The sequence below is a fragment of the Bactrocera neohumeralis genome, chromosome 2 (genome assembly GCF_024586455.1).
Source record: "Bactrocera neohumeralis isolate Rockhampton chromosome 2, APGP_CSIRO_Bneo_wtdbg2-racon-allhic-juicebox.fasta_v2, whole genome shotgun sequence".
NCBI classification, from domain to species: domain Eukaryota; kingdom Metazoa; phylum Arthropoda; class Insecta; order Diptera; family Tephritidae; genus Bactrocera; species Bactrocera neohumeralis.
The window spans coordinates 76,582,738-76,594,490 of record NC_065919.1 but is presented as its reverse complement, the minus strand read 5'-3'; the positions used below and the strand labels follow the sequence as shown (position 1 = coordinate 76,594,490).

Genomic DNA, 11,753 nt, shown 5'->3' with positions numbered 1-11,753 from the left:
TTATTTGAGCGATAACAAATCGTAAACGTCAAGATATTGAGAAATTGATAATTGCGAATTGTTGTTTGTTGTCAGCTGGTGAACGGTGTAGTTCGACAGTTTGTTTTGGTGGTTTACTTGTCGGTGTACGTAGCTGTCATTTACATAACTTATTGGAGCAAGGTATACATCTTCTTACCAATCTCTTGCAGCGTTATACGTAAATGTTGGGAATACGAAATAAAAACTAGCTTTAACTATTATAGTTTGTTGACATATGGCTATTTATTAAATAACCTCTCTTTTCGTCAAGCATCCTTACGTGTTTCTGAAGTGGTAGCAGTTAGTATTCACCAAATACCTTAGAAAAACAAAATATCACGATGGCCCAACGTGCACCTAACAAAAATCTTGTCGCCCAATTGGTGAACCAATTGAAGAGTAAGGAGTTCCGCCAATATTTAATGAGGTTTGTAGGAATTTTTGTTAAAAGAAAAATATACAATATTTTTTGTCGTTTGCAGCACACATTTCTGGGGTCCCGTAGCTAATTGGGGTATACCACTGGCAGCAATTGCAGATTTCAAGAAAGAACCAAAATTTATTTCAGGAAAAATGACACTTGGTAATTTTGAATTTATACTTTGTTTTATTTTATGGATGATTTAGCTAATTTTTTAATGTTTTCTGTTAGTTAAACTGTGCTAGTATCTTGCACGCTTAGCAATATATGTATAAATTACATACATACTATCAAGTTCATTAACGACGTTGTCCCCTATTATCAATGTTAAAAGCTTTATGGCATTTTGTTTTTGTTTTGTATTGGTTAATTAGTTGTCTGGCCGGTCTATATTCAAAAAGTTGTGATTTAATTAAACGTGCAGTTTTTTATCAGCACACTTGAAAGTCATACACACTATCTCTATAGCCAAAAAGCTTAAGTAATCAGAGTAATCTTTTATTTCAGCTCTTACACTTTATTCTTGTGTATTTATGAGATTTGCTTGGAAGGTGCAACCCAGGAATATGCTGCTATTCGCTTGCCATTTCACAAACGCCACTGCCCAAACAATACAAGGAATACGTTTCATCAAATATGAATTTTTAGAGAAGAAGAATACGGCGTAAAGCATATTATATTGTAATATCTATACGTATTGGTGCTGTTTCATGAGCTGCTATTACAATGAAGTCATAGTTCTACTTACATAAATACAAATGTACAAAAACTAGCGCAAATTGGTTAATGAGGCTAAGCAAAGCGGCTCATGCACTTAATAAAAAATTATGAATTTATTACAACAACAAACTGTAGAACAATCAAAACTAATGAGCACTACAACACTTCGTGTAAATATTTCTTACGCTAATAAGCTGTAAAATAATTAGCTATGCATATATTGCATGTTTATTTAAAAGACCTAATTAACGAATTGACTAGCAATATATTGATAGAACAAACAAATAATGTCATGTCTTTTATTAAAGTTTTATTTAGAATTCATCAAAATCTCAGCTATCTGACAACCTTTAAATATTTTTAACTAAAGTTGGCGATGAGCGAAATTGCTTATACTTAAAATGAAAGGTAACTAGATTTGAATTGGTGTACTTAATTGAAAGTTTTTTTAAAGCTACTCTTATCAATGACGGAGATTTTTTTTTGATAACAATAGATATATGAAAGCGTATTCCGATAAGATTAGCGAATTTTGTGGTGATTTAAATTTTCCATATCAAGTAGAGTTTATGATTACATAGCTAGACGACGGCAGGCGTGTGCGTTAATGCTTCTGTAGATGATATGAGTGTGCATATAAGTACATAATTATCAACACGCAAAAATAATAGAATAACGCCAAGTACTTATGTATGTAGAAATTCTCATTTGGTTGTATGTAGGTAGCCTATACGGATATAATTCCACCAAAGTCTTTACCGATAAAAATGTATGCATCGTTTTTGTATATAAATTTGCCAATTAGGGGAAATAATGGTTTCAAAATGATGATAAGTACCTATTTATTATTTTACCATTTGGTTATTATACGATCGGAGAATTCTAGTATATGTATGTACATATCGTCACCTGAAATGCAAAATAACGTAACATTTTCGGAAATTTACAGTGGCATGAATGAAACACGAACACACGAAATAAAATGAGTGAAAAAATTTTAATATTGGTTAAAACTGGTTTATATCTAACCGCAGAACCTGAAAATGTTGAACATATGTAATATTATGTATGTAAATTTGAAGTAGTGAAGCGTGATACGTTATTTAGCATTTCAGGTGACGATATGTGAAAATGTCTTGCATTGCAACCTCTTATCCCAAATTAAATATAAGTTTGTATTATGGTTAGGTCGATTAAAAAATAAGAAATATTTACCATAAACCTAAAATGCAAATGTCTGATAATGTATAAGAAAAAAATTACTTGCACTGTTCGTGTTCGCAATTACTAACATTTTTACTTTCGATATCAAAATATTATTGCAACGGTTTTTTAGTGCGTTGCGAACTAATTTTTAATATTTCATGGATTTTACTTCAACAAATCAGTGTTTTGTTGAAGAAGTCGCAAGGATCAAGTGGAGAAGGACCTGGCTTCGCTTGGAATATCCAACCGGCGCCACGTAGCGAAAAGAAGAAACGACTGGCGCGCTGTTGTTAACTATAATCGCGTAAGCCAGGCGTATTTTACGCCAATTAAAAGAAAAAAAGAAAATCAGTTTTTTAACTTTATAGGCGGCATTTTTAGCGTCAACCGATACTTTCGCAAATAACGTAAGTAAAAACATAATCGATAAAATGACAAAATAAAAGCTATCGAAATTTTGTATCAACATCGTAATAAGGTAAATAAATAGACGTTCTGATAAACTATTAACTAAAAGTAGAAACTTAGTAAAAAATATAATTCAATGCACTATTTCTAAGTTTATTAAGAAGGTTTTGTGTAAATTCCTAAGTAAATATTATCACTTTCTAAAAATATCGATAATTTGGCAACTTTAACGGAAAACAATGATTTATTTAGTCTTTTGGTTGTTTAAAAAATACTAAATAATAAGTTTAAACAATACATTAATGATTAATCAGGGAGTACAAGTTATAATACTTACCAGCACGCATCACATTATACAAAATAAATAACAAGAATATTTTGTTTTAACTATATTAAATTTGTTTTTTATTATTATAATTTTATTTATTTTCTGATTTATGGTTTTGTTTTGCTATCATTACGCGTTATATAATTTTTTGTTTACAATTAACATATTTATATTTTCAATTTAATAATAATTGTTTTATTCAAGTTTTTTTTTTGTAAACATATAAAGTTGTAACAAATTAAATTACTTATGAGTACATTAAGAGTAAACAGAATTTTTAAATCTTGCTAGAAAAGTTGTGTGACTTGCATTTGCTGGTGAAGTATGAAAGGAGTGGCCATATTTTTGATCCTATAACCGCAATTAAGCACAATTTCTTTGCAATTTACATATGTCAGCTGATTATTGCTCACTTTGAACTATGTTTACAAATTGTTGGAAAATAGTAAATGTTCGATAAAAGCTAGCGAAACACAGATAACTAAATAAAAACAAAATTGATTATAATTGAAATCGCCATTATTTCAATATTGTTATCAAATATGCTTTTCCTATTATTTTTTCATAATTTCATGCATAAATCTTTCTACGTTGAAATATATTTGTTTATATTGGTAGTTGGTTAGATTAAAGGTATTGTTTTTTGTCATCAGTTCTGTACTATTAATTTTGAAATAATTTGTTTTGTTTTGCTTGTTGCATTGGTTCGATTACCTTGTATTGGAGTCATAAATTGTGCCTTGCATTATTTTCAGTAATTTTTCTTTCAAATTTGCATTTTATATTTTAGTTTAGTCTTAACTTAATAAAAATATATTAAGCATGATTAATTTCAACTAAATTTTATTTTCGAATTAATTGCGATTTTTTTAAATTATTTGAAAGTAATGTAATTATTGGAAAATAGAAAGGTAAATTGTTTATTTTAACTGTTTATTGGAACAAGCTAAAATTATATCACGTAATGTGGCTTTTTCTTGCTTTGCTTAAAATTTTTTTCAAGTATATCTTATCGTTATAACATTTTCTTTTTGAAAATAAATGAAATTCAAAAAAATTTTCCCATAAAATGTTCTCTAAATGTCTTTGCTAAGAATATTTTAACGGTATGTCACTATTGTATTGGCCAAAAATTTAAAAGTCATTTAGTTGTATTTTTGAAATTCAGCTTGTTTACCAAGAGCAAAAAAATATATGAAATATATTTCTAAATATGTTTGTTAAGAATATGACAGTATGCCATTATTGTATTGGCCAAAAGTATAAAAGTAATTTTCTTATATTTTAAGAGAAAAATATATTTAGAAGAAATAACACTACAGTTTTTTAATTTAAGTTATTTTATTTATTGTATATAGTTCTTTCTTTTATAGCTCTTTTAGTAATTCCATTATAGTCCTTAAATCGTAATAATTAACAGCTAAAAATTGTAGCAATTTTAGAAAAAGGCATACGTTTTCAATGTAAAAAACGGATGATACATTATTCTGTTTATTTAATATTTATTTTATTATTTTTATAAAGTTCTTATATTTTGTAAGTTCGGTTACGGCGAGTGAATGTATAAGCGACGTTACGTTTTGCGGTTTAGTGTTGATGTATGATTTTCATAAATTGCATGTTGGCCAACACTATTTTGGTCGCGGCGACTCGTGCATTCGTAGTTGACGCCATTCTGTGTTCGGTCGTGACATTAACGGAAATCGCATGCATTCATCAAATGGTTTCTCCACCCCTTCCGTTAGGACCACGTACATTTTGCAGATTTGTTATTAATTTGCATTTAATTAAAGTAATTGCGCTGTATTCTATTTCGTTCATTCAGTGCGTTCAAGTCCAAATTTAAATACAAGTTTTTAATCTAAATGTTCATGTTAGAAAAGAAGAGCTCTAGAGGAGAGAGAGATTAAGTGCATGATGCTGAATAAGCTTTTACAAATTGCAACAAAATTAATGCGGAGAGTTAGAACAATCGGAATTGGAATAGTATTTATAAACGCATCCGGAATGAGTTATGAAAATGTTGAATTGAAAAGCGCTCGTTTTCAAAAATTTAATAATTTATTATTAATAAAGCTATGTTGTTGATAAAGTGGCTTCTCCTACATGTATTATAAAAATCCAATAAAGTGAAGTTTAATGAAGTTGAAAAACACATTGAAAATATAATAACATAAAAACATGATACATTATTTAAAAAAAATTAAAAAGTTTAACCTTAACGTCACGGCAAGAAAGTACAAATGTACCAATGTGTATTGAGTAGATAAGTAAAACGCTTCATAAAAGTAGATAAATACCTTTGTATATTTAAATTCTTGACGAACGAATGGTTTGAGTGAATATATGAAAGGTTACGTTTACTACCATATACATATTTTATACCCAAACCACTACCCAAAAAGCGCAATGAAATTATAGAAATGATAAAAGTATATGTAGCCTAACTAATTTAGAAAAAAACTAATTTTGCCAATAAGACATTTGTGTTTGTATTTATTTTTCATTCTTTATTTATTTTATTACTTTATTTGCCAATTAAAACTTAATGATTTACACAACAAAAAATCTTCCTTAAAGTTCGCAGTCTGTTTTTTTTCTTGTTCAGAAATTACGTGAATGCCGTTGCATCTCATTTAGCATTACGTTGCGCCACTTTTTTTATTAAATATGTAGTTACTTAAAATATGTCTGTATGTATATGCCATTTCTTCTAACTCAACGATTCCGTTACTACTTTTGCGATCACATTTTTCTTATATCATATTATTTATGTTTTTGTTATTGTTTTTTTATCAAAACATTCCTTTTATGTTCGCACAATATATTTTTATATTCATACATTTTTTTGTTTTTGTTTTTTTTTTACTCCATTTAAAATACAATTAGTTAATTATATAATGTGTAATTTTAACACATTGCTTAAATTTAATATACACACGGCATGTGTATAAGCAAAATATATATATATGTGTTATTAAAATTTAGATTTATGCACTAAAACAAATTTTCTTTTTAGCACTACATAAAAAAAATGTTACAATAATCAAATAAGTGTTATCCATATGTTTAGTAATTTTATAAAATAAGATACAAAGTAAATATATTTTGCTACAACAAAACGAAAATCACGTGAAATAAAAAAATACAAATGTTTGAAATTTTAAAACACACAATTTTTGTAGTTTGTCAAAACGAAAAATTAAGAAAGAAGCCAAAACGCTATTTAAACCACTGAACAATTAAATCTGTATAAATTATTTGCCAAACTATTTGCTTTCCCGATCCCAAAAATACAAATTAAACATAACATGGTTACAATTAAAACAGTTATAAATTTACGAAACAAAAAATAGACAAGTTCAAAACAAAAAATTAACATTTTCAAATTAATTTCATTTAACACTAATTTTTTTAATGGTTAAAAAATAGTTGAAAATACAATAATTAAATTTTAGTGACAAAATAACATTTTTGAATTTGCACTGCTAAAAATTTTTAAAACGACGAAAAAATGTAAAAGAAGTTATAAAATATTTAAACAATTTTGAATATTATCAATTAATAATAAATTTTATTGCTAAATATACACTCAGATATGATAATGTACAGTGGTTTATTGTTTGATTAAATATAGTTTTAAAGTGTACTCAAATATATTTTAATATATTTTTATTTTTTGTTTAACAATATAACTTAAAATACATACATATAACATAAATCAGTACAATTTCATTTTTTGCAAGTTTAAATTTAAGTGCTAATTATAAAACAAAAAGATGTTAGACTATATAAAATAAAACATTAGTTTATAGTAAAAATACAAAATATTTGCAATTCGTTTTTTTTTAATGTAGAAGTGGTTTTACATACATATATATGCTTTAAAGTCACCAATAATATTTTTGTTTTTATTGTAGTACATGCCAAAATTTTCCTTATTTCTTTCTCATTTGTATAAAGTGATAATAGTATAGTAATGGTTAATATTTTTGTTTTTAATTTTCACGCGGCTTTTCTGGGGCAGGTATACGTAAAATTACGAATTTTTGAAATTTTTAAAGAACTTGCATATTTATATGGTGTGTGTTTACATTACTTTAGTTAGTATGTGCGTACTTGTATTTTTTATTACTTATTATTGAAGTTTTATTGAAAAAAAATATTGTGGAAATATATTTTAAGTGTGTAATATATTTTTATAGATAAAATGAATAGTAAAATGGTAAAAGGTTTAAAAAAACGTGTGCAAAAGTTTATGTTGAATTAAATATATATTTATATATTTTTTTTAATAATTTCCCCTCTACTCTTTGATCAATGAATTGTTTTTCTTATACAGCATGAAAATGCAGCAGGGTTGCATAGGCTACAAGGCTCACTCTTTCTATTACAGCTTTTGAAAAACATAAAGTATGGATGCGCTTAAAAGCAAAATGTTTTTTTTTTTGGAATTTATTTTTAAGTTTAATTTCCTATAATTTATTATCAGATTCTTGAAAATTGTTCAATTTGAAATTACAGTTATTTGTTTGTTTGGAAAAGAAATTGTATACGCTTATCAAGTAGAAGTTAAAATGCCAAAAAATATTTTTTTTTTACAAATGATATACATTTTTGAAATCTGTTGTTCTTAAGAATTTTTTTGTGAATTTTACCAACTATTGTTACATGCTGTTTTTTTTATTAACTTTAACAAGCTATTCATTTTTGAATCGGTTGAAAATTTTAAGAAGCCTTATCGGTTTTGAAAATTTTGAATCTCTTATGCCGCTGCGCTCCATTCTTACTTTACGCATAATAATATGAAAATTAACTTAAGAAGCAGCATAATTTTTTAATTGTTTCGCTCCTCTCTCTTTCTGCCACACTGCTCTTTCTTTCAAACAATGGAACACTAGATACGCTGTACTATTGGTTGACTGCTACCGAAATGTGTTTGTGGCGTGCGTGTTCATCAATTGATTTTCTGATTTTCTGATTTTCTTCACTATTTCACTTTTTGCTATTTATTTAAGAGCATTTATGTATGAATAACTTTAAACGTGTGTTATGTAACTTGGGGCATAAATAATTCTAGGTTATGTTAGGTTAGTTGTGTTTTTTATTGCATGTGGATACTTGAATCGTTTATTTGCTTTTATGTATATGTGAATTATTTTAATTCCGATTTTGCATTACGCATTTTTATTAATTATTGATTAGTCAATTGTATTTAGGGAAATTTTTATACATATAAATGTATATGCATATACATAGGTATATGTATATATGTATATGTATCTATAAGATTATATGTTGCTTTGAAGGTTTTACTAGTTTTATACGTATTCGCTTACTTTTGTAATATTTTAAAAGTTTCTTATCTTGTTTTATACTATATAAATATGTGACACTGATCTTTTCACCGTTAAGCTTAATTTTTGCTCTACATGTCTTCATTGTTTATAGGTGTTTTCTTATGGGAAATTGTTTTTTTTCCTTTTTTATTTTGTTTTTATTAAAAATACATAAATATAAAACCATAATGTGATGTTTAATTAGTTCGTTGCCGTGTTTTATGATATTTTGTTGGTTCACTTAACCCAGTTTATTGGTTTATATGCATTTTGTTACTGTACGTTACACACTAAACGCAGTTTTTATTTTAATTACGCCTTTTTCTTTTGAATTATTGTAATTTGTTTTTAAATATTATCTACACTTCCTAACGTTACTATATTTTTGAAATAAAAAAACCTAACTCTTCGCTTTTGCTTTAAGATAATATTTTATTTTGTATTGCCAGCCAACAAGATTCATATGTATAATGCATGTTTTTTAAGAAAATAAATTTTTTTGAAAATTTTCAGCAGCGTTGAAGTTTATATAAAAATTAAATTTGCGAAATTTAGTTTAAAAATGCTTTCGAAAAAAATTATTTGTTTTTTTACGCACAAGTCGAAAATTTTAACTTTGGTAATTTATAAAAAATTATTTAATTAAAAAGTTTTAATACAATATACAAACAAATTGCCGAAATGTCGTCATCAACTACAAAACTTAATACAGAAAATATGTTTTTAAACAATTAGTGTTTTTGTATTTTCGGTTATGTTTAAAAATTTATATTTATATTTTTTTTACACACAACATGTCAACATTACACAATAATGCCACATGCTGCCGTCCACTTCGGCACAAAATAACCCGCTGTCGGCTATTTTCCTTAAATTGCATCATATAATTGCAAACGTTTTTTTGTTTTTGTGATTTTTTTTTTGTAATTTCTTTTACTACATATGCATTATCATATTCATTTTTGTCCATTATAATCGTATAAGTTTGCATATACATACATACTTGCTAATCATGTATAATTTTTAAGAATTTTCAATTGTCAGTCATTTTTTTCGCCAAGCTTTGCTTTTTGAATTTTCAAAGTAAATATTTTTAGTTTTTTTTTTAAATTTTTTTTTGCAAATTTGCATTCAACACTCAAGACGTATATGTTTGTGTTCAAATTTAAGACGCTTTATTTAAAGTTTTACTAGTCTTACATATATGTACTTATATATTTTTGTAATTTTTCATAATTTTTTTTTAATTATTCGGCAACATATTTACAAATTTGTGTGTCCTTTACATATTTTGGGAGGTTCTTGCTGTAAAATATTATCTGTTTAAATTTATATTTCTATTTGTTTATACTTGTCTGCATTTTGTATATAATAGTGTATAAAAAGTGCGTGTCGAAATGGCTTTTTTTAACAGTAAAATGATACGTTAGCTGTATTTGCCGACACAACAGGGCACTCTAGAATATAAGATTTGAATTCTTTACTATTTCACTCTTTATTGTTTTAATACAAGAAATGAGAATTTGCATGCCAGCCGCTGTGATGTATGATAAAATGCGTTTTTTTCAAATCGTTACACTTTCTTTTATTTTTTTATGGCGTTTAAAAGTTTTGTTGTTGTTATTGTTGCGTGTGTATGCAATTAAAATGCGCAAAGCAGCGAAAAAACGTAAGAGTAGCTGTTAAAAAGTGTTTACCGGTTGTTTTTGCAAATATGTTTTTCATTTTCTATTTTGTTTTCTTCAGCGCCGAATCAGACTACTAATTTTATTTTAAAATTTATGCATTTACATGCATTTTTTACATAATTTCCTTTTTAATTGCGAAATTTACGGACGTGTATCTTTAAATGTGTACAGCTCAATGCTTTTTCTATTTTTTTTATTATTTTTGTTAATTAAATTTTATTTTTACTAATTTTCGCAATGGAGAATCATTGTTCTCATTTATATATAATTATTTATTGTTGTATGTATATATAAATTATTATTCTTTTTAATTTAAAATAACACCGTCTGCTATTCAACGTGTATACAAATATATTTATGTAATTGTGTTTGTATGTCTGTTGTTGTTTTCGGGTTACAAAATCAACTCTTGTATTTTCTAAATGATTGCACACACATACATATGCACAAATATGGAAAGTTACCTACATATTTATATGTAATTTTTCATTTGCTCTGTTTTATGCCTTTTTATTGACTCTCGGCACTGACTGCCGTTATATTGCTTTCCTCAAAAGTTGAAATTTGTAAGATTTTCGGCAACTTTAGACATTTGCTCCGGTTCAATGTCACCCTACGTTTCCTAATTTGCTTTGCAGTAAATATTTTAATGCACTTTTGCATACAAATATAGTAAACATACACATATGTGCATACATACATAAATACATATGCATATTTGTTGTTGTTGCAGTATATCTATGGGATCTTACAAGAGTTATGAGCTGACAATTTGTTGCATTTTCCTTATGGATGTATGCTATGCAACATTGTTGTTGTTGTTGTTGTTGCATTTTATATGGATTAACTGCTTAGCTACTTTTTTATTTACATGCATTTAAAATTTTCAATTACGTTGTTGTTGTTATTATTGTTGTCACATACATATGTTTACACATTTTTGTATTTACGGCTTAAAAATTTGTAATATGTAGTCAAGAGTTGTTGTAGTAATTATTGTTGTTTTTATTTTGTTTATTATATAGTTTTTGTTGTTGTTGTTTATTATTGCTAATGTAATCGCTTCTGTAATGACTGCTACTGGATGTTGTGGTTTTCAATTTATTGTTGTAGGTGTTTTTATTATTGTAATATGCGCTTGTTGTTGTAGTTTGTGTTTTTTGTTTTTGTAATATTATTATAATTATTTAAGCCCAATTTGGAAATGTATCTGTGTACCATTGCTCGCCATTGGTGCCCAGTGGTTGTTGTGGTAACGGTATACTGCCCCAACTGCCATTTCCGATTAAACCGCTCGGGTAACGTCGCTTTATATCTGCAGGATTTTGGTGACCTCCATCGAATTTACGTTTACCGACTACTGCACTCGTCAAAGGTCGGATGAGCATGTGTGTGTGTGTGCGTACAATTGCACACAATTGCGAAAATTCGAGGTTGCCATATTGTTGTGTAGAGTTTGTGGATTTTTTTATCGTCGAAATATATTTTTTTTGTTTTGTTTTTTGTGAGAGTGTGTGTGTTTTTTTATTCAAAGAGAAAAGAGAAAAGTAAATGGTATTATTTTATGTTTATAAAAATTTGTTAAGAGTGTTATATGAACAATTCGAAACTTTATTTTTGAC

At 27.0% G+C, this 11,753-nt stretch overlaps 2 protein-coding genes and 1 long non-coding RNA gene across 17 annotated transcripts in view; 2 read left to right on the top strand and 1 right to left on the bottom strand.

Annotated features, from left to right (window-relative positions):
* The first annotated feature begins 51 nt into the window (after positions 1-51).
* Positions 52-1,450, top strand: LOC126755527 (mitochondrial pyruvate carrier 1). Of its 2 annotated transcripts, XM_050468166.1 has the most exons (4): positions 52-162; positions 293-448; positions 504-604; positions 950-1,450. In XM_050468166.1, exons 2-4 carry the CDS (start codon positions 363-365, stop codon positions 1,108-1,110), a joined length of 348 nt encoding a protein of 115 aa, XP_050324123.1. In that variant the 5' UTR covers positions 52-162; positions 293-362; the 3' UTR covers positions 1,111-1,450. The 2 variants fall into 2 exon arrangements, with proteins under 2 accessions (XP_050324123.1, XP_050324131.1); XM_050468174.1 differs by lacking the exon at positions 52-162 and having other exon boundaries at positions 271-448.
* Positions 1,451-2,423: 973 nt separating this feature from the next.
* LOC126755555 (uncharacterized) lies at positions 2,424-3,006 on the top strand. Its single transcript, XR_007666500.1, has 2 exons — positions 2,424-2,551; positions 2,721-3,006. It is a non-coding gene; the product is annotated as an uncharacterized LOC126755555 (long non-coding RNA).
* A 490-nt stretch (positions 3,007-3,496) lies between these two features.
* Positions 3,497-11,753, bottom strand: part of LOC126755256 (heterogeneous nuclear ribonucleoprotein R) — a 148,503-nt gene continuing 140,246 nt past the window's right edge. For 12 of the 14 annotated variants that reach the window (XM_050467714.1, XM_050467697.1, XM_050467706.1 and 9 more), the window contains one exon: positions 3,497-11,491. In XM_050467714.1, coding sequence (XP_050323671.1) covers positions 11,319-11,491 — 173 coding nt within the window. In that variant the 3' untranslated portion in view covers positions 3,497-11,318. The remainder of the gene's footprint in view (positions 11,492-11,753) is intronic. The other 2 variants (XM_050467781.1, XM_050467797.1) reach the window with 2 other exon arrangements.

Coding starts and splice junctions, on each gene's coding strand:
- LOC126755527 (XM_050468166.1), top strand. CDS start 363: ATGGCCCAACGTGCACCTAACAAAAATCTTGTCGCCCAATTGGTGAAC. Junction 449..503: donor TTCCGCCAATATTTAATGAG/GTTTGTAGGAAT, acceptor TGTCGTTTGCAG/CACACATTTCTGGGGTCCCG. Junction 605..949: donor TTCAGGAAAAATGACACTTG/GTAATTTTGAAT, acceptor CTTTTATTTCAG/CTCTTACACTTTATTCTTGT.